At 38.1% G+C, this 23,936-nt stretch overlaps 1 protein-coding gene across 1 annotated transcript in view; it reads left to right on the top strand.

Annotated features, from left to right (window-relative positions):
- The window catches only part of rras2 (RAS related 2), a 31,741-nt gene extending 16,956 nt beyond the window's left edge, over window positions 1–14,785 (top strand). The window contains exons 2-6 of the mRNA XM_062423164.1: window positions 8,850–8,937; window positions 9,138–9,240; window positions 10,635–10,743; window positions 12,304–12,422; window positions 12,735–14,785. Of these exons, the coding sequence (XP_062279148.1) occupies window positions 8,850–8,937; window positions 9,138–9,240; window positions 10,635–10,743; window positions 12,304–12,422; window positions 12,735–12,822 (507 nt within the window). The 3' untranslated portion in view covers window positions 12,823–14,785. The remainder of the gene's footprint in view (window positions 1–8,849; window positions 8,938–9,137; window positions 9,241–10,634; window positions 10,744–12,303; window positions 12,423–12,734) is intronic.
- The last annotated feature ends 9,151 nt before the right edge of the window (window positions 14,786–23,936 follow it).

Genomic DNA, 23,936 nt, shown 5'->3' with positions numbered 1-23,936 from the left:
AAATTAATTTTAGTGACCTCCGATTGGCATAATTGGGAGTCATTCCTGCAGACGTGAATAATGATTTTACCGTATTTATTCTTATCCTTAACCAACTGTTTAAAATAGGTTTCCACATCGCCTGCTCCGGCCCCCCATTTGACTATTTGCCACCAGTGTTGCTAGCTTCTCATTACTCATGTTTGAGTTGCCAGTTATAATAAAATTAATTAATAATTATCATCCTTGTTCTGTACTCAGCAGCTATCAAAGCCCAAATCTATTTGAAGTGGACTATTAAACCAAGACATCTCAACACACTTTAGTAGGTACATACATTTTGTAGGTACATTCAGATAATGCACTGAATCATTAATAAATCGTTTTAAGAAAAAAACTGAAAATAAAACAGAGAGAGAGGGACCAAATACCCTGCAGAACCAAGCTGCAGTTTAGTTTAGATGTTGGTGGCAAGGTGGGTCAGGCCACACTCAGTCCCGGTCAGCTCTGCAGGAAGGAAACTCCACCTCTCCAGCAGGCAGCTGGCCCAGCCAAGCCTTCTGGTGATGGTGATGTCACAGACGACATGTTCCCGTACCCCGCCTACCAACCGAAGTCCAAACCTGTCACTCAGTTCCCCTCCAGCATTCCAGCTATACATCCCAGCCCTCCACCCACACACATCACATGCACGCTCACACCAGGAAAACATTAGAGGCCTGTTTTCACCATGAAAAATAGGCCAGTGGATGATTCTCCGCTGCGGCACGGCTTTTTATGCTTGGCTGTTCTGTATCTTGATGATTTTGAAAAACAGATGGACTGTCTCTTTAATTGAAATAACAACACAAAGAAGAAAGTTCTGAATGAGTCAAGAACTTAGTGGTGCAACTTATGATCTTATGATCTTTTAGAGCTGCAACAATAAGTTGTAGTTGTTGACAGAAAAAACTCGCCAACTATGTTGATAATCAATTAATCATTTTGAGAATTCTCTGGTTCCAACTTCTCAAACGTGAATTGTCTGGTTTCTTTAGTCTTCTGTGATAGTAAACTGAATATCTTTGAATTGTTGACTGTTGTTCGGGACAAAACAAGACATTTTTGATTAAATCTTATGCTACCATTAACATTTTTCACCATTTTATAGACCAAACAACTAATCAATTAATCAAGAACATAATTAATGGTTAGTTGCAGCCCTTATCATTTTCATGATCAATTAGTGTCTCAATTATTTTTTCCACCCATCAGTATAATATACCTTAAGATATTCCATTTACAATTAAATTTTTAAAAAAAACACACATTTAAGAACCTGAAACCATTAAACATTTAGCATTTTTGGTGGATAAATTACTTAATTGATTGTTGTTGATAAATTGTCCAATGATCAACGTATTGACCAATCCTTTCAGAACTGCTGCTTTTATTTAGACATTAAGAGGCTTCAGTGATGCATTTAAAGATGACGATAATTTAACAAGTCTTTGCTGTGTAAACCACAAAGATAACAAATTTAGTGTGTGGGTGTATAAGTGTTAGTATGTATTTTAAGCTGACTACAGTAGGCTCCATCACATCTAGAGAATGTCTGACAAACATGTCAAAGAATGATTGATAATAACCGAAATAACTTTAGGTGCCTCACCAAGAATATCCTATTCTACCCAAGATGGGCATTGTAAGATATTTGAGCCACTGTATGGAAGGTATAAGAAGCTGTATTCTGTAGACAATCCTTGTCAGTGTCTGAATGCATGTGGACGTGAACCGAGCTCGTATTAAAACATGCATTAAGCTGAACTCCTGATCTGATTGAATCATTGCCACAGTTTCGCACTATCAATTAGTCTGCTTACTAGCCTCATTATTTAATACATCAAATGTAATAAATGTGGTTTAGTTTGTAGTTTTTACGTGCATTTACTTCAAGCAGGTTCAGGTTTGCTTTTAGCTTCCTAACTGCTTTAGTCAAGACTTATAGCAATAAATCCTGTCTGTTACAACTGCTGGTTTCCAGCTTCAAGGAAAGCAAGACTGGGTGATATGTGTAGGCGTGTAATCAACATCATACTTGCACTATGCACCCACTTCCTCTCCACACAAACAGCTTTACTAACACTAAATATAGATCCTGTTCCATCTCTGTCAGTTATCCTACTTGTTTGGTTAGAGCAGTCTCTTACAGCACCGTTAACTACAGAACACAAAACCACAGTTTCAACACCAGTGCAGATAAAACTGAGATTTTTATTATAAATTTAAAAACAACAACAACAAAAAAACAAACAAAAAAACCCTTGGGCAATTAACCATAATACACTGTACCTTCTCAGTTTAGGGTAAATGTGTGCCTGACTACTAGATTGTCATAATGAGAAGGAATGCTGAGCTAAAACAAATAGTCATCAAACACGGTTAGTAGTTAATTACCATCTGCATATGTGCCCAATGAGAATTCACAGACTTTGAGTTGAAAATCACTAGCTGTAGTTATTCTTTAATTAAAGGAAAATGTACATACTATTAAATTGTGTTATTCTAGGAAAAATTATGTCACCATCTGCAGATTTATAACATTCCCCAACCTCCTCATGCCCGCCCCAACACACCACGGTTTACCACAACACTTTCCTCTGTTAAAGCTGCAGAAACTACAAGAGATGGTGCTGTTCGGAATTGTGGGAGACCCCACACGATACAAGCATTTTCTCTGATCTTGTTTCTTTCACATTTATCACTGCCACAAAACACATCACACCCATGAACCATCACCCAAACCTGTGTTCCTGTAAGTCTGTATAGCACATTTTTTGTGCATGGTGTGGACTAACAGGAAAACGAGTAGATGCAAGAACAGAGATGAATGGAGTAGTGGGTGTGAAAATGAGTATGGTTTCATTTTGCAAAAACAAAATTTAAGTTGAGCAACAACAGACTCACACAGGGCTCATGTTATTTATTGCACAAGTTCAATATGTGCAACATTTGTACGTGAACATTTAAAGAAAGAGTAATTGTCTTTATCACGACAAGAAACCGGTTTGGTAACACTTTCCAATAATTTCCTAGGAAAGAACAATGCGAATTGGTACAAACTATAACATTGCAAGTTTTCCCTTCAATCATTGCAAAATTACCTTCTTTTTCTTTTTGTTGGACTTTACTGTCCAAAGATAATTTTAATTGATAAAACGTCTACATTTCACAGCGAGAAACTCAGTAGTTTATAGAGATGATCCCCATCTTTGTTAATATAAACACGCAGGCCACTGTCTTGGGTCTAACTGGACAATGAAGCAATCCTATCAATTGGAGAAACAGTTAGCCTGGCTAGCTAAAAAGTCGGAGAGACTCTTGTGCAGCTACGTTTCGTGAAGATTGACGGGAGAGCTGGTCATGGCTTGGTTGCCGGCTAACCTGCCGCACTTCCATAGGCAGTGCTCTAAGCATCCCCATTCTTGTGGGGAGACGCTGAGGCCTTGTGCTTGAAGCAAGACATGGCAATGCAGTTTCTCCAATGCATCTCCATCAGGTTGTGTTTGGGACTTTTTTTTAAATTTACGGTCAGGACGGTAATGAGCTCAACCCTATGTTAGGCATCACATGACCGCAGTACTGCTGTAATGTCGTTATCATCAAAGCCCTATAATAATATCTATACATATCTATAACTATATATGACCCAAATTGGTAGGTATCTGAGAAAACCAACTACATAATAATTGTCATGAGTCAAGACTGAATCCTCACACTCAGCTCTCAGTAATAACCACTTCATTAGCTTCTTTAGTGAAAAAATAATAACAATTCAGGTGTTTTAGTCAACTATAGACCTATATCCAACCCTTTTTCTCTAAGTAGAGAAAGGAGTCACCAATCAGTTGTGTGACTTTCTACATAACAATAGTTTATTTGAGGATTTTCAGTCAATATTCCGAGTACGTCAGCACTAGTGAAAGTTAGAAGGACTTCTCTCTGTACTTGTCTTGCTGGATGTTAATGCTGCATTTGACACCATTGAACATCAAATATGTATAGATATGTTTTCTTTAGGTAATGTTATTATGAAACAAACACATTTTCATTGTTATACAGATGATACAGATGATTATGCAATTATACATATCAATAAAGCCAAATGAATCAAATAAGTTAACTAAACTCCATGGATGCCTTTAGGGGATAAATACCTGCATTATCTACAATTGCATACATTCTAAACTCAGACAAAACTGAAGTAATTATGCTTGGCTCCAAACACTTAAGAAGCACATTATCTAATGATATAGCAATTCCTTGTCCTTGCCTCCAGCACCACTACAAGGAATCTGGGGTTATCTTTGATCAGGATATGCCCTTTAACTCCGACATAAAACACATTTCAAGGACTGCCTTTTTTAACCTAGATAACAAAAAATCAGGCACATACTGTATCAAAAAGACGAAGAAAAACTAGTCCACACTTTTCTTACCTCCAGGCTGGATTATTGCAATTCTTAGTTAACAGGCTGCTCCAACAAGTCTCTTAAAACTCTTCAGCTGATCCAGAATGCTCTGCATGTCTACTGACAAATAAATAATATTTCTCCCATATTAGCTTCTCTGCACTGGCTTCCTGTATAATCCAGAATAGAATTTCCTCACCTACAAAGCCCTTACCGGTTAGGCTCCATCATATTTTAAAGAGCTCATACTACCCTGTTACCCCATTAGAACACTAAAGTCCCAAAATTGCAGGCTTACTTGTGGTTCCTAGAGTCTCCAAAAGTAGAATGGGAGGCAGAACCTTCAGCTACCAGGCTCCTCTCCTGTGGACCCATCTTCCAATTCAGATCAGGGAGGCAGACGCCCCCTCTATGCTTAAGATTAGGCTTGAAACTTTCCTTTTTGATATAGCTTATAGTTAGGGCTGGCCCAGGCTTGTCCTGGACCAGCCCCTGGTTATGTTGCTATAGACCTAGACTGCTGGGGTGCTTCCCATGATGCACTGAGCTCCTCTCTCCCCTGTCCTTATGTCCCATTAATGCATGTTATGAATTCAGCATTTGCTCTCCTGTAGTTTTGTGCTTTCTCGTCTCTGTCCTCTCTCCTCCTGTTACTTTCTGCAAGAAACAGGATCTGTAATTGCAAGCAACCCACTGCCCTCATGATCCTGCTCAACACCCACTGCTACAATTATTATTATAATTATCACCATTATTATAGCTATACATCTCTATGTGGAACTTTGATTTAGCTATGCTCTCTTTCCTCCTGTTCTCTCTCTCTTTCCCCTCTCCCCCTCTCTCTTTCTCTCTCAAACCTAACCGGTCGCCCATCTAGAGCCTGGTTCTGCCCAAGGTTTCTTCTCATTGAAAGGGAGTTTTCCCTGCCGCTGTCCCCGTGTTTGCTCATGGGGGACTGTGGGTCTCTGTAAATAATATTGTAAAGAGTACAGTCTAGCACTATATGAAAAGTGCCCTGAGATAACTTCTTTGGCGCTATAAAAACAAAATGTTGGTGATGTCTGCACTGCTCTAATGATTTTTTTTAGTGTTTTTTTTTTTTTTGTTCTTTCCAAACTTCACCCAAGGTACACATTGTTTTACAGCAATTTGGCTCAGTTTAGTATTTTACCTCAGCTTTACAAAGTTGCTGCATAACACAAATGCCTCAGTTGTGTGCTGCAGTTGGAGAATTCATTTGAATGGAATGAATGTTTAAAGGTTTACAGCACATGGGTCACTGTGGAACCTCTGTATGTGTTGGGTTGGTTTTTTTATGTACAGTTCAAACTACACTCAGTGTATCAGTAATAAAAACTGGGCTGTAATCCCACTGTTGAGTGTCTCCTACTGACAGTAGTCAGTGTTTTCAAAGAAATGTGTTCAGGAATATGTGTGCCTCATCTGTACGTACTGTGCCATGTTCCGTGATTGTAATTCATGGCCTAAATCAGGAAATATCAGCTTAAAAAATAAGTAAAAAAGACCCAACACAGTATTTCTATACGTGACAGTTCTCAATACTCAACACATTTTGGTCAGTACTCAAAAAAGTGACTGAGGGTTACCTGTTTAAATCAGGTGAACATCAGGTAACTTTAGGACCGCCCTATATGACTCATACATTTGGTTTGACTCTGTTTAAGGAGTTTGTTACATCTGATGAAGTCATCTACTAATATAAGGATTTATAGGTCATATTACTGGACATGACTCAGACTGGCTTATGTTACATAGTAGTTACTGGTGGTCCTCCTGAGTCATGTTGCACTCCCTCATCTATCCCTTTTTTTTTGCTGTTGCCCAGCTGAAGCTGAGCCATAGCCCTGTTAATGCTGGCTCTGCTGCTTCTGGCACTGCAAAACAGCCTCATCTATCACGGGAAACAGCTCTGAGAGAATCAGCTTGGCCAGAACAGAGTGCAGCAGCGACACTACCCATGCATGTAGAGGGAGGGAAGGAATAGCCAGAGGAGCGCGGTGCTCAATGCGGCTGCCCGTGGTTGACAGAATAGGAATAAGAGGTTGACGGGAAGCCTAAGTCACGTGCTGAAGCTATGACTGGGAGAGTGGTGGTGGTGGTGGTGGCGGTGGTGGAAGGGAGGGAGGGACGAGAAACACTAGCAGCTCTTTTTTTCTCTCTCTTTTCTGTTTCTGTTTCTGTCTCTGTCTGGTCGTCTGAAGGCGCATGGGGAGTGCATTGCAGTGAAGCACATTCTAGGATACACAGTAGTACTGATGAATTATTGAACAGTGGTGAGTGGATGTGACACAGGCCAGCATACTTCCATGCTGCAGAGTGACAGGAGAGTGAGTGGGAGAGATTACCTGCAACAACAGAGAGCTGCAGTTGAGAAGGAAACATTTGTATGCAGAGAATACAAGAGAGATAGGATTACAAACATTCATAAATCAATCAAATAGCTTGACCAACACCAGAGTTTTGATGCCATTATTGATATTAATATTTGAGAGTTTAAAAAAATCTAAGTAAGATATCAGCTGATGACATAAACACTTAACACAAACAATTTTGATCCAGTTAGTGTTGTAATTTGGTTTTACTTGGTATATAGTAAAGTCAGTACCTTCTGGAAGACAGTATGTAATGTCAATAGAAAAAATTGGTTGATAAATCGATTAAGTCAATCAACCGAAAATCAATCAGCAGCTATTTTGATCATCAAGCAAAAATGCCAATTATTAACTGGTTCCAGTTTCTCTCATGTAAGGATTTAATGCTTTTCTTTCTTTACTTTGCCATATGTGATCGTGAACTGAAAATGTTGGGCTGTTACTTGAATAAACAGGCAATGAGAAAATGATAAGCATTTTTCACTGTTATCTGATATTGTATTGACAAAATGATTAATCATGAAATGAATCTGCAGATCAATCAATAATGAAGATACCTCTGAGACTTGACAGTTGTTAAGCTGCAGCCCAAAATGGCGACATATGTATGTTAGGCATTTCTATACTGCTGTTACTTAGTGCTTATTGGCTGACACTGGTTATACTGTTTATTAATACTAATATTGACTATACGCTGATACTTTTGTATCTTTGATAAGCTAATAATTGGTTGATAATATTAGCCACGTCACTGCAGTGGTTGCACTCGTATCAGAGTTAAAGAAAGGATTTTCCTGCTTCATCAGCTATCTACATATTACTCAAGCCCCAGTAAAGAAGTGACATTCAGTACACACAAAGCAAGTTCTTTCTTGTTCCTTTGCTGCCAAATAATTGCAAATAAGCAATAGACGTCATGTGGAATTACACACCATTTCACACATACAAACAATATAACTAACTGTAAAATTTTAATTCATCCTGTTAGAACGACAAGGAATCTTGTCTAGGTTTTATGTTCTCGTGATCATTCTATGTTTTAGGGTGTTGGTTTGACATTCCCTGAGCACTTCCGTCAGCTGTCACCACTTAACTAGTCCCCAAGGAGAGCGAGAACTACAAAACATGGGAAAAATGTAAAAAATGCATGACTCCTCCTCCTCCTCCCTGCCTCTTTGGCCCCACCCTTGCAGTTTAGGTTACTAGGAGACAAGATTGGCCCCAAAATGAAAAAATCAAAGCCTTGTGGAGTGAGTCGTGTGACTATTGCAAAGGAGAAAACATCTTGTAAATGTTTCATTAGCATGACAACTGTCAAACACCTAAGCAGTGGTTGTTCGGATGAAAGCGTATTTGCTTCACATTTCCTGTCAAAGTATCTGCAAGCAGTGTTTACCTCCTGTCTGCAGCATGGTAGTAAAGGTAGAGAGGTCAGTTAGGATGTTTTAACCAGGAACACAGAGTATGCTGTTTGTTGTCATTTCTGTCCATTTTGAATTCAGCTGATTTTAGTCACTGTAGTTGTGTTCCAAATCTATACTAATTCAAAGCAGGTTTTTTAGTATGTAAATTAGTGTGTTCATCCTGGAAAAGTGACAGAATATACTCAGAAACAGTCAGTAGGAAAAGAGTTGCTCACAGCTGCAGAAAATGAAATCTAATTGCAGATTGTGGTGAAACAGCACCAGGAACACGTCATAAAACAAAAAATATTTTTCTTTTTGGAAAAATGTATCTTTTATCTAATTTTTTAAAGATTAATTGGCCGTATGCAAGCTTGATTGCATTAGCATGGCAAATGTATTATATCCTGTTAGTATAAAATAATAAATTATATTCTTGTCTTCTATACTTAATGTACTAAATTATATACCGGTATACTAAAATGATCAGTTTATAGTGAGCACCTAATACAATTAGTATGTCATTTTGACAGAGCTTGTATTTCTTCCTAATATAATGTGTGGATCCCAGATATATTCACAGTTTTTTCTCTCTGTCTTGTCCTTTTCTTTGTCTCCTGCAGTCATACTTTGTCACTGACTATGACCCCACAATTGAAGACTCCTACACCAAGCAGTGTGTGATTGACGAAAGGGCAGCCAGACTCGACAGTAAGTGTGCTTTGCTGTACAAACATGACCCGAGTAAAAATCACACAAACATACACAAAGGGCATTTGTACATTCCTATTGAATTACATTGTGCTCGAAGAATTGATTGCAAAAGTAGTTTTTATTTTGCTGCATGTCATTGTGTGTTTGTGTGTTTGTTTGTTTGTGTGTGTGTGTGTGTGTGTGTGCACACTCTCTAGTCCTAGACACTGCTGGACAGGAAGAGTTTGGAGCCATGCGAGAACAATACATGAGGACAGGGGAGGGCTTCCTGCTCGTCTTTTCAGTCACTGACAGAGGAAGGTGAGTGACAGTTCTCGTCATGCGCAACACAGCTATACACTCAGTTCTCTCTCTTTCTTTGTGTTTGCACATCTCTGTTTACTCTTCACAATTGCACGCTCTTCTTACTTGCTCCCCCCACCTCTCACTCTACTAAAACCATAAATCTTGCACTGATACTCTCACTTGTTGCTGCTTGTGCTTCCGGAGCCTCTTGCTTTTGTTCTTGTTGTCATATTCTTTTGTTCTCAACACTTCCTCCCTTATCCTGTTCTCTTAAATTCACTTATTCACTCACCTTAGCTTTCTATTTTAAGCCCACTTACTACTGAAACAATTGTATGTTGGCTGATATATAAATGTATTCAGTTATTTGTAAAATTGAAGGGATGTACAGGAATTTTACAATTTTTTAACCCATAATGAAACAAACTTTTATTTTATCATGCATAGTCAATAACAATGCATTAACATCTTAAACCTCACTGACCTACTGAGTCAAACTTAGGCCGTGCAGTCAAATATTGTATAAACAAGGCTGAATTATGAGAACATTTGTGTAAAATGATGCACATCTAGTATATTTCCATTTAACAGAATGGTGCAATCATAAAAAGATGGATTTGAATACATCAGTCAGTGTAAACAGTATGTAGCTTCAATCAAGTTAATGCTGTGAACGTGGAATAAGATGTTTTTTTCCAACCTTAAACCTACTTAACAGGGAGTAAAAGGGGGGGAAAAGCCTGATTTTCAGCAATTAGGGCTAAAGGCAGCTTGAAAATACATTTCATATTACACTATATAGTATTCTTGTTATAGTCAGCCTGTCACGCCCCATCCTCCTCGCCTTTGTGTCTCTACCCAGCAGTGCAGTTCGCTGCATTCCCCTGCCCCAACCCACACCCCCCTTCCAATGTTTATGTTGTAAACAGTCTTTCCTTCCTCCATTTATATTAGTCAAGTCTTTCCAGATTTACTATGTGCTCTCTAAGCTGTTTGTGGGCTCGTGGCTGGAATTCTGTCCTGGGTTTGTGGTTGCATTCTGCCTTTTTTTTTTCAGATTGACATTTTTATTTGCTATTTGGTTGAAAACGTGAATATGGCATTTATATTGTAGCAGGACAACTGTCAGGTGAGTGCACAGAGCTGAGCCCCAGACAAAAACATTTTATGTATTTATAATAGCGCAGCTGACTTTTCCTTCTTTGCTGACATTTCCGAGCCACTCCATCTGATTCTCAGTGGTGGTGACCCCCACTCCTGGGTGATGGGTGTGTGTGCTTTATGTGTGGGTGGTTTTACTTTTGCATGTGCACATGTGCATATCTAGATGAATGAGTGCATCTAATTGTAACAACATTACGTAACCTGCGCAGAAAACACCATATAACACCATGTGATATAATTCACAGCTTTGAAGAAATCTACAAATTCCAAAGACAAATTCTCCGAGTCAAAGACAGAGATGAATTCCCCATGATCCTTGTAGGAAACAAAGCAGATCTGGAACTACAGAGACAAGTAAGTTCCACAGATTGCAGTGGTCCAAACCCAATGACTAACTATCTTGTTTGATCATCTGAAGAGACAATATCAGCTAATCTGAACGATTCATATTTACTAGTTGAAAGTGGAAACAAGAGCTGCAGCTGCAGCTAGCTGCTAACATACAGGATGTGAGTGAAAGAATAAAAGAGAAAAACTGTGGTGTCATGAGGGGAGGATGGATAAAGGAGTGTGTTGAAAAGATTAATTTTCTGGTTGTTGGTATGCAGTCACTCAGCACTTCCTCCAGTGAATCCACATCACCCCCTCATGGTTAAAAATAGCCTTGCAGGCAGAGAGACTGCTACTATCAATGGGTATCAATGGGTTTATTCACTGAAATAAGCATTAAGTATTTCAAGCCTCATGTGACACAAACTTGTGTTGGTTTGTTGCCTATTCTTCTCCCTCTTACGCATTTATTGGAGTTCAGTTGAGATTGTAGATGCTAGAGACATTACATTTAACATTAAAGCTAATGGCTGCTAACTACACATGACTGAACTGACCAGTTATTAAATGTAATAACACTCTAATTGTAAGCAAAGGTATGTTTACCCTGAATGTGTTTGACAAATCTGTAGATCAGCTTCAAAGATCAGTATTTCACATTTTGCTAATTGTTATTATCTGGTATGTGCCCCTTAGGGAATGTGTGACTTTGGACCTAATTATTTTTTGCATTATTAAACTGAATTACATGCAGAGCTGTTTCAAAAAAGAGTTTTGAAGCAGATTTCTGATGTGTCCCAGATGCATATTACATATACAGTACTCATTTAAGTGTGTCAGATGTTTTCACTTGAAAAAATTATAATATGAAATACTGTAATAAAAAAGTGAAAATTGGTGAATAGTATTTTAAAGGCTCTGGGGACTGTCTGGTCAAATGGCATTTTCTGAACAATTTGGAAGTGAAATTGGAGCAGCAAGAACATTGGACAATTTACATGTTTAATAAGGTCATGATTATTCATGTACCACCCTAGAAAATTAGCTAGATTAAAGTAACAAAGTTCTTTTTTCTGAGTTATTAAGGGTCACAAGACTGAACATGTATGCAGTGCATACTGGATCCGACATAATGAGTTGTTTGCACTACTGTTGTTTTCAATTTTGGAAACTTGAAATTTTGAAAATCCTCAGTGGACACTGTAGTTTTGACATAAAATACAGAACTTATCTGTGTGTATGGTATATTCACTTGTAGATTACTTCATTATAAATATCACTTGTAACATCATTTAGTTACAAGAGAAAGCCTTATTGATAGGGCACAGAAACTCAAGTCCCACATTAAGGGTGACTGTGTGCACAAAAAGCAGCGTGATCTCATCAAATTACAAATTACTAGAAACTGACATAATCTAATCAGTTTTCCAAACCTGTTATATATTTTTCTCTGGTTTGCCAGAAGATGATACCAGTGTTTCATAAATACATTGTTTTAAAGGATTTGTGAAAATCTAGCATGTATTAGATTTGAATTGTGTTTATGTCCCACCAATCATAATTATTGTCTTCTTTTTGCCTCAGGTAACCCAAGAAGAGGGTCAGCAGCTGGCCAGACAATTGAAGGTCACATATATGGAGGCTTCAGCCAAAATCCGTATGAACGTAGACCAGGCTTTCCATGAGCTGGTTAGAGTAATCAGGTAAGTACTTCCAAAAGGCTTCTGACGCATTTTTTCAAAAGATGAACATTCAGGCACATGTGTAATGTGTGGGAGCTGGGGCATTCAGACTTTTGACGTCATTCTTAACTATGTGATTAACAAATATAAACTTGCTATTTTTAGTGTGGGAAAATGTATGTGCATTTGAAATTATAGTTAATAATAGGAACATAGATTTGTATCTGCTTGTTCTATTAGTCACCAAGCACTAATAAAGAAACAGCATCTAAGAGAAAGTAAATGTACACAGACCAGTGTACCCTGATAGTTGTACTCTTTCCCAACTCCCAGGAAATTCCAAGAACAGGAATGTCCACCATCGCCAGAACCTACAAGAAAAGAGAAAGACAAGACCGGCTGCCATTGTGTGATCGTCTGAGTCAGCCTTATCACTGTAACTCATGCAGCTACTCTACCACCCCACCCACTCTGCCTGACATCACATCCTAAGTGGATGACTGACCGCTGCCTTCTCCACGTGCATGACTTCAGACAGCTTTTTCTGAGATACTTTGACCAGGAACTGCTGTCCCCAGGACATCACTATGGACAACTGACAATGCCAAATTTTAACACCACTCTACCTTCAGCCGTAATCTAATTCACACGAGAGAGTCCCAACACTAAACATTGCCTTCTAAATCAGCCTGACAAATTAATGTTTTGTACTCTGAAGGACTTCTCTTGCCTTGTAGTGACATTTGTACTTGCTACCGAGATTGAATGAAAACTATATATCCAGAATGTTAATGAGTTTCTTTAGTTTTCAGTGTCTGACCAGAGCAGAGAGATTATCTTATGAAGCTTTGTGTATGTTGTGCCATATCCCATCTTTACTCCCATGTGCTAATCTGCTACTGTACATATGTGACATTTGTTGTGATTTTCAAAGTGTATTTCTAATGACCTATTAAATCACCACAGTACAGTGTGTGAGGTTGAGTTTGGTTTTACATATATGAAAGTGAATATATAAGTATGTATATAAATATAATGCCTAGACAGCCCTTAAAGCTACAATGATAGAACTTTCTGGCATTCTGCAGTGGATTCTTTACTTTGTCTGTGGTTTCTGCTTTCATCTCAATTGCCAAATATGGATTGTCTACTGTATTAGATTTTTTAAGAGTCTTATAGATTGTAGGACTCATATCCTATGCCATCTCCTCAATGTACCGAAAGTAGCAAATTTGTCAGAATATCTTTTTTCGAAGGTGGCGGTTCAGTCAAAATTGGACACCATGTGTTGTTTCCAATGTCTAAGAAGCCGTAGAGACAAAATCATTGGCAGCACATTGTTTAGCTTTGAAAACTTGATTTCAGATCAAATCACTGAACACTGTATGCTCTTTATTCAACGTTTGAGGAGTAGTATGAACAGATCATTTGTTGCAAATCAAGAAGCTTTTAGAGCTCAGTTCAGTTCAGATCATTCCAGTGTAATGCTTCATTTCTGTCAAACATTTAGTCTAAAAAATAGATCAAATAATTGTTTTATCATTCCAATAACACAGTGGCAATGTATTTGTTTTGTGTCCTTGAATTATTCTGTAACATAACCTTTTTTCCCCCAATGGTCTGTCAAGAAAACCAGGCAAAGTGGAAGCATTGAGATGCACATCGTAAAACAAGCATTCTCCAATGGGACACAAACTCAGCGGACCTGCCACCTGTGGAGTAATCAGCACCACAGACATAAAATACTGTTCTGCCTTCCCTCTCCACTCCTGTACTTCTGTTCGGGCATACAAATGAAGTACTGCAGTTTGTTTTTCATATCATCATCTTGTAATATAAACAACAAGAAAATCAGATGATGGAAGTAATGGACTTGATTAAATGTTTCTACTCTACTTTTATACATTATTTTCTTATCAAACTAGTTGACAAGTATTTTTATATGTTTATAAGTGAATACACATTCACAGCACAGCTGTGTATATATGTAAAGAGGAATATTTAATTCTCTTGATTATTTGAAACTGAAGATGACTGTTGGCCCAAATTAGCAAAATTGGATTCTTCACCCAGATGTGACCAAGAATGTTTTTCCTTATTGTGGCTTAGTAATGGAGAGTATATTTATCTTGAGGTGTTCACCATCATCTCAGTGTGTAAAATGCCAGGTCAGGTGGGAAAGGGATTTGGAAATGATTCTGGTCTTTACATAGGAGCTTTAAACCACACGAATGAATTATTATAATCATCTGAAATACCCATCACCCCATCTTACTGCAAATGTTAGTGTACATCCAAGTCATACGGACTTTTCTTTTTCTTCCATATCAATGTCTTTTGCCCTGTGTCTAGCTTTTGGTGCTAAAATAAAATCTGTCATTGAGCCAGATGGGGTAGAGAATCTTTTTTTTTTTTTTTTATTCAAATAGCTGTTGGGACCTGAGCCTTACATACTGAGCCTTGTGTCGAATATATGTATGGCTGCAGTCAATTTGTGATGAACAGGATTCAGACAAACCATGCAGTATCTCATTGTCATTCACAGTATGACTAAAACTACTGTTATATCATCAACATGAGCATGGCCAAAAACTGCATCTGATTTTGTTCAGATTTTTGAACTATTTCTTACAATCCTGTCAGCCAGACAAAATATACAGTATATTGATCTATGCTGGTGATGAAAAATGATAGGGTACAGAAACTTAATTTACTTTCAGATCTTCAAAAATTATTCACAGAAGCGAACTTTGTAGTCTTAACTGAATCATGTTATTTCATCAATATGACCATTTGTAACTCAATGACTCTCAGAGTCAGAGTTATGCTATGCTTTAAAACATTTGTGTTGAGTTGCAAATGCCCATTCAAACATTACATGTGGTTATACTGCACTGCACAAGGTTCAGACAGTTACAACATTTTGAAGTATTACACTTAAACACCTGGACTAATTTTTTCGTCAGAACACAGTGAGTTGCTGTAACTGTTTCCATAACTGGATCCATCCTTCTCCTGAACATCAACTGAGAGACCCAGCATCTAGGCCCAGCTCTTGCATGTGCAAAATAGAATAAAAATTAGTGATTAATCAAGCAGGGGTCCAATAAAGTCTGAAAATATTTGTTTTTTGTTTAGTGCTGTTGGTCGTGTGGATGTTGAGACTTAGTCTTGGCCTTCATCTGGCCTTTTTTCATTGACAAATACTGATCAATGCTATTCACTGGAGTGAGTCAGTATAAACAATCCTGAGGCACAGCTACTTCATGATCATCATTATTTCAATCATGAACATTTAAAATAATTTGTTGTACAACCTGTATTCTGCCACTGTGTTCATTGTGAGTATATATGGAGTTCTTATGGTGACATTTTAGCTGGACTTATTCTCAAGATTCTCAAAGTACTCTGTAATGTCCATTGGTGACATCTGTAATATATTCTTGAAATAAGTGATAAATGGAAAGAGAAAATCCATCATTAGTGTAATTTACATGTTTTTTAACCTCAACTGGCAAGGTATGTATAGGAAGGCTAAAGTACATCTCAAGGGTCTTTTATGTTCATTTGCTGGCTCAAATGAAGGGAGACACTGAAAAGACAGCTAAAGGGATTTTCCTTCATGCCCTCTGTTCTCATTCTCACCTTTCATCTCTGGATAGGTTCACCTAATGATAGGCTGTTTTAAAGTGCCTCCATGTTCGTACAAAATTACAGTTTTTGCAGACAACCAGTAATGATCTTAGAGCAGCAACTGTTTTAACCTGCATGCATTAAGTAGTAAACTGTGTGAGTCTGATAGGCCTTTCCCAATTTTCATTCATTTATTGCCGATTAGTTCTTGACAGTGCACACATTTACATAATGTTATTCACCATTTCAGTAGTAACAGAGGGCTATAGCACAGGCTACTATGGTTTTGGATTGATCAGCAAATGGATGAAAAGGTTCAGTATTTGCTGTTGGCTATCAAGCAGTGATGACATGTCAATAATGAAAAGAAACGAATAACAGTTTCACCTAAGGACACTGCCTCTTTAATTAGGTTGACGCCTGTATTGACAGAATAGGCTATTGTCAAAAGTAAAATTAATCTGCGCTGTGAGCCTGTCGCGTGAATGAAATAAATCAGCATCCGCGCGTGCACGGCAGGCTGACAGCTCGCGCTCCCTTCTCAGTAGTGGTATAGCCAATAGGACAGCGTCTGGGTCTGCACAGCCTCTCCGCTCATTCACTGAACGCCTATTGCTTTAGTTCGTGTTTGCATTAGTGAGAAAGGAGGGAGAGGAGCGTTTGATTTTTTGCCTTCTCGCCACAGTCCATCCAGTCCAGCCGGAGACATGGAGGGAGTCAGCAGCAACAGGAGCATGTCTTACAGCCGATGGAGTTATGACAGGTAAGCGCTGCTTCTCTTAATGACCGGTATAAGATGCTATAGTTTCCATCACAGTATGTGTTTGTTTCGTCGTGCAAGGCCGATAACGTTAAGGTTGAGGCTACAGATTGTTGGGGAAGGAAACCCCTCCTGCGCAATTAGTTGACAGGTGCAACGGATTTGGAAATGAGGGATAGGCGATGTGAGTATATTAAGTAGTGTCAGAATCATACTGTGTCAGGCAGATACTGGCAGATACTCTGAGTCTGTATGTCCACAGTGTATTCACAAACCTCCCATCCGTCCTAGACAGCCCACCATCACCTTAACATTTCCATAGGAACGGGTTGAGTGTTTATGTTGCACTTCATGCTATTTTTAGTCTGTTATTCTATCTATCTATCTATCTATCTATCTATCTATCTATCTATCTATCTATCTATCTATCTATCTATCTATCTATTTATCTATCTATCTATCTATCTATCTATCTATCTATCTGACATCTTACACTAAAAGTTATATGTAGTGACAATTTGTTGTATTTACAGTATGTGCGTATAAAAAGTATAAACACAGTGGTAAGAATATCTACATACACAGGCCTAAGTGTTGGACTCATTAGCAAGGAAGTTGTCAGATAATGTTTCAGTAGGGGTTACTGTGATCGAGACCTGTCATTCTTGTCATGTGGAGTATGAAAACAGAGAGCACAAATGATAAAACCCACCGCAGAACAGTGGTTGACAGCTTTCCAATAGATGCCTTTTTTAAATTGTAATTTTGGGAAGGAATTAAATAAAAAAGGAAGAGGCAGATTGTTTATTGGGGTGTAATCTATGACAATTTTGAATTTCATGACTAACTCAATGCCTTTTTTGAGTGTGTGATGTCATCATCATGTCAGACATAGGTGTGAATAAGTCGGTCAGGTTGAATGGCCATGACCTGTGAAGAACACACTTAGAAGTATACTAGTATGAAGCTGCTCAGTATCTCAGTTTATTTCACAATTATATAATTATTTTACATATTTACACAAGTGATTCATAGCTAACACATATCAAAACAAACAGCTCTCTGGTAGCCAATCAATTCCTGCTATAAGTCATACAGCCAATAATTTAGAATACAGTGTCTGGTTGGCGATACTGTTTCGGTATCACTGTACAACAGAGGCACAGTAGAAGAGGTTTTATCCTGACAACACTGTATATGCTGGCTCAGACAGTGTAATTGGTATTCTGAATCAGTGCTTGGACATCCCAAGAGATTGTTACCACAGCCAGTGATCTCTTACCCTCCTAAGATTTCTCACAGCATTGTGAAATAATGTTTACTGTGTGCAGCCATTTATGGTTTGTGCCAGGATCTGTGCATTAAAGGAGGAGTATTGTCAGCAATATCATGTAATTACAGAGTATATATATAGGCTACACCTATCAGGTGCCCAAATTAACACTGAAATAGGTTTTTCTTGTCATAATCATTCCTCCTGGTCATACTGGCCATTAGAAGATCCTTTCATAATATACTTTCAATGTATGTGACGGAGTCCAACATCCACAAGCTTCCTTCTCTGCAAAAATGTATTTAAACGTTTATCTGAAGCTAATATGAAGCTTCAGTCATCCAATTGAGTCAAATCAAGTCAATATCTTTCAACATTACAGTCCTCTTACTGCCAATGTCTCTTTTTGTTACTACACTTCCATCACAACTAAGCAGGGAAACACTGTCCAAGGAAACACAAAGAGGAAATTTAATGCTAGAAGGACTGTAAATCTGGCAGATATCCACTTAATATGACTAACTCAGACTGCTGAAGCCTCATATAAGTTTCAATTACATTTTTGCACAAAAAAACTGTGTGTACACACTGGATTTTGGCCCCCATTACTTATATTGAAAGTGCATTTGAAGGGCATCTTTAGTAGCCATGAACAGGACGAATGATTACAGAGAGAAAAGCCTATTTCAGTGTTCACATGGACACCTGACCGTTTGTTTTAAGACAAACTTGAAAAATTTAAGTTACAAGTGAACATTTAAATGAGCTACTGACTCTTCTCTCTAAAGCTAGGAAGGAAATACAAAGCAGTTGTCACATGAAAAAAAAGAGTCATTGTCAGTCAGACTATTAACTAAATAAATCTGTGAAATTTGGTCAGATGTTGCTGGTTGATACATTTTTCAAAGCTTGCCTCCAGACTAAATTAGACCAAAGACAGATCTTAGCAGCCAATTTGTCATGCATAAAAGTCTTATATCTCATCAAAGAGTAGTTTGGTCCTGCAGTGGTATGCACAGCCTCAAAGGGCAGTGGTAAAGATTAAAAAATGGTGTCTCTTGTTAGTGTGCACGTGTTAGCACAGGGACCACTTGAGTAGTCCACATGCTCAAATGCAAACACGCACATGTGTGTATGTCCACTACGCAGGGCAAAAAAGCGTTATCAATGAGGATTATTACTCCCACCAGTTACAGGATCTACACATCACAGGTCCACCCACACAGGTGTTTCATATTTTGCCTGATTAAACCTTGTGTAAGGACTTCATGTGAATGTACGGACTGACATCTGCCTGTCCCTCACCTGTAATTCCAGCATAGCTCCATCTTATTTCAACCTGAACTGAAGTCAAATTGACGACAATATGTGAAAACACCTGTGTGCAGGGTCTTTAAATGAGGTACTGCAACAGAGATGCACTATAGTCATTGCACGTTTTTGTAAAAAAATAAATAAATACATTAAAATAGAGAATAAATAAATAAGTAATTACACTCAAAAATAACTTTCCTGATATTCAAAGGTGTGTGGACGCTTATGACAGCAATGGTAAACCTTTTACCTTATCTGAGTTGTTGCAATAAATAATGATATGAAGTTATTCTGCTTAAAATGTTGTTTAGTTCGGTTCCTACCTAAAGGTTGAAGCAGTACATTTTGACTATTACTACCTAGCTAGCAGCTGTGAGTAGTTTAAGATGCTGTAAGTGAATGAGACAATCCTAAAATAGTTGCCAGGCAATCGCCAAGTTTAGTAATTTTGTAGATTGACCAACTCAAAAGGCTACGGTTGATTAAAGTTTGCTGGCACAATCTGACATTTCAAGCTAATGGTGGAAGGCTAAAATGACAATCCTGACCTTACCTTGTTTCACTGTTGGAAGAAAACCACTTATTTGCTGAAAACATTTCCCATGTGTGACTGGAAACAAGACTGATGAAAGCTGAATTTGAAGGCTGGAAAGCCAAAGCAAGAAGGAGGGGAAGACGCTCCATAAATGAAGAGAACTGCAGAGTCAAGTGATAATGCTGTGTATGTTTGCCACTACAAACGACCCCTTTCACTTTATATACTGTTGCTATTTGATTGACAATATAGAATAATTAATCAGTGCAGATGAGTAGTAAAAGTGCTAAATATGCCTGGTTTCGAGTATGGCCACATTGTACTGCTGTGTTTTACTGTGTACTTGGACCTACAGTAAATACAATCACACTGTGTCCTGGCACCCACTCAGTAAACACTGTATCCTAGAGATGGAGGACCAAGGTGGGCTGACAAGATACAATTCAGGGCCTGGAGAGCATAGTGCAACGTTTTGATGATTGTAATCAAAGACAAAAACAATTTTTTTGTGTAGACCGTGTTACACCTGTTGAGCTGCACAGGAAAAAACAGCATTGAAAAAAGAGGAACACAGGAATTTAGGAACATATTCTGTTTCTCCTTCCTTTCTCATCTGTCACCATGGGACCCGATGATGAGCTGTTCAATTCAAACAGAACCGCAATACCCAGAAAAGAGACTTGTCTGCCCAGAAAGCAACAACTGTGGGGATTGCAAAGACTGATAATTAACCAACCATTCATAAATTAAGAATAACATCTCTACTCAACTGTAGTTGATACAAGAGATGAAAATGAAATCCACTCAAATCCAAAGGTGTATCACTCTCGAGTCTTGATTTTCATTCGTATCATGTCTCCACCAAAGTGAGGAATTGCTGTGGAAATAATTTCACCAGCGAGCTTCTTTTTTCTGTATTAAACAAAATCTGATTTTCTGGCACAATGTCTAATTCTCCTCACTAGTTTTGGTGTTACACAGTAGCTCAAGATGAACCCAACTGGCAGCTGAGAGCAGAGACAGTGGCCTAATTTATCTGGGGCATCTTTTCTCAGACAGTTTTTTTCTTTCTATTTGGCCGTCTGAGCTTTTTGAGACGGTTTCAATTCCAGCATTTGTCATTTTTGGGTCAAAGGCTGAGTTCTTGATATGCGACATAGTGCAGGGCTGTTTAACTTTAAAGAGGAAAGACTTTGTCAAAGCTGACAAATAGACCACTCTGTCAACTTTCTGCAACTTTCTTAGTGCAGACTCATTTTAATGGCAGCACAGATGTTGTCATTAAATTGTATTAATGCAGATTTTGTCAGACAACTTCAAAAGTCGAAATGGGTATTTTATTCACATCTTAGTGCAGCAGTGTAGGTACTACTGCAAAATAAATCACTTTTTTGTGCTTGTTCAGTTTTCTGGAATAAGAAACAGAAATGGATGTGAGCAAGAACTAATAAAAGTTCAGCTGTGATCATGGAGTGAAAAGGGTTACTGAACAGAGAGAGTCCAACAAGATTTAACCAGTTTAACCTATTGTTTTAGTATTTAGGTGGTGATGGAGATCTTCATGAAAAAGACCTGAGAAGTTTGTGAGCTACTACAATTACTTAATTAATTGATTCACAAATCATATCTTAAGCTTCTGAGAACTGTGATAAAACTCACAATTTTCTGACATTTTACAGGCCAAATGATTAATTTACAGTTGAATCAAAATTAAAATAATTGTGAGTCATATATTTTTACACTTCTAAATAATTATAATGCGTGAATATGTTTTATATCAGATCAGATGGGTTGATCTGATGTATGCACTTAAGATTGCCAGAAGTTGTAACCTGCTAAAAGATATGCTGTCATTAATATGCATTATGCATTTTGCTATCTCCAGTCCTCAGCACCAGATTTGTTAGAGGCACTGGTTAATAGTTATATATCAAGTCATTCAAATCAAATGCTGCGAGCTCTTGGAGTGGGAATCCATGATGTGTTTGGGGCCTTTGTGGGTGGCTTTAAAAATGAGTCACACCAGAACCATGTGAGTTAGTACAAAACTGCAGACAGACAGATTGATTCATCATTCTCAATCCAAGAGTACTGTTACTTTCATTATAAAAGAGACTCAATTCAATGAAAACAAAAAACAAAACAAAACAAACAAAAAACTAAAGATAAGTGTGGGCCAGCAGCAGCAGAGCGGAGACGAAAAGTTGAATGTTGTGGTGACAGTCTGGTGAGTATTTGCAGATATTTTACTGTGAACTTGTGTGTTGGAAAGATATACTGACGAATTAATGACCCAACAAACAAATTGCCCATGTGCCACCAATGGCAAGAGTTGAAGAGTTGTGTCTACTGCATGTTTTACTAGTCAATATTCAGATAATACAAGTGTTATTGACCAAGATTAACATTTCTCCTGTTTTTTTTCTCCTTTTTTTCTTCTTTTTTTTTTTAGAAAGAGTCTCTGTCATTGACTAACTGGCTATGCACTTCTTTAAATCCTTGTCAATGATTCAGACTCAATAGACTCAGTAGCAACACTGGCTCTAACTCCTCCGACTTCATCAAAATGCATAGTGTGGTGTTAACATTAGTTGATGACATTAGTTTTTATTTGCACTGTGAAAATGGAAACACGTAGGTTTTGGATTGCAATGGTAACTATTTCATGGTATTATGAAGAGAGATGATCCAGGTAAAGTGGGGTTGACACAGGAGTGCAGCTGAAGTGACAGCTGTATCCAAATAGTGTCAGGACGTCCACTCCACCTGCTGTGTGAGAGCCTGTTCAGAAAGCTCACCAATGTTGATTTTTGGGGGATTCAGCTGCCTGACATGGAAAATGTAAAAAAAATAGTAAAATAATCCAGCATTTCACACTGTTTACCTGTAGGGAAAAAAGCTATTACCAAACACTGATCGTTTCTGGTGGTGTGGCCTGTCAGATTGTATTCATCAGACCTCTCCAGCTCAACAACCCTTCTGCTACACTGCTGTTATTATACTTTTCATAGCTTAGTCACTGTCCACCGGTTTCTGTAGTAACCACAGAGAGAAAAAGTATTGCACCAAACCAAGTGCTCAGACTTTTGTCTGTGCTGCTACAATTCGTGCTTTTCCTGGTAGCAATTACAAAATGCCTGTTCCAATTTTTAGCGAGTTGGTGTGAACCTAGTGACCCCATTTCATTATATATCTGACAGGTTTTATCGCTAACACACTTACCAGCAGAAAGCTTGCAATCTTTATCTCTTAACAAGGGTTGTAATAATAAGGGTTGTAGGTAATTGTAAAAAAACAAACAAATGCAAAGACAAGAAATGTTTGGTCATCGTCAGTGGCTCCTAAGTAGCGTAACTCTATGTATCCAAAAAAATTGAAACATTAAGCTCTTTTACAGCAATGCCCTGAGTTCACATTCATTTGGGCCGTGGTTGTTATCATAATAACATTAACATATCAAACAAATATGTCAACAAACAAGTCTACCATACAGCACATAACATAGTCTACCTACATATAAACATATGATTATTTGTTGCAAAAAAACACATTTTCTTTACAACCAAAACATTGTAAACACCTCATTTTTTAGATGAAGTCCAGCACTGTAACTGAGTGCTGATTCAGAATTATTACAACAACCAAGTGATTTAAGATAACAAACATAAGGCCAGAGCAGCACAGAAATACAGCCTGACAGAGCAGGTTACATTATACAAATAATAATTTTTTTGTACAGATTTTTTGACATCATCATTTAAAATGTATCAATTTACTTCACAAATTCTTTTCATACCCTCCTGAAAATGGTGGAGCGATAGAGGAGAGTGTAGTGAACTGAAAGGAGGAAAAAAGTGTGAGTGCTTCAGGATCCACTGAGATTAAGTGCAAAGATTTTCAGGTGGAGATCAGAAGGTATTTTAGAAGTACCATGGCAGAGAGGCCTGTCAGTCCAGTCCTGTTTCTGCAGGATAACAGGAAAACAATTGCATCGTCTGGGGAGACAGCGAAGTGAGCTGA

The sequence above is a fragment of the Scomber scombrus genome, chromosome 1 (assembly GCF_963691925.1).
Source record: "Scomber scombrus chromosome 1, fScoSco1.1, whole genome shotgun sequence".
Lineage (NCBI taxonomy): Eukaryota > Metazoa > Chordata > Actinopteri > Scombriformes > Scombridae > Scomber > Scomber scombrus.
Note: the sequence above shows the minus strand (reverse complement) of the source record. Positions and strands in the feature narration are given on the sequence as shown.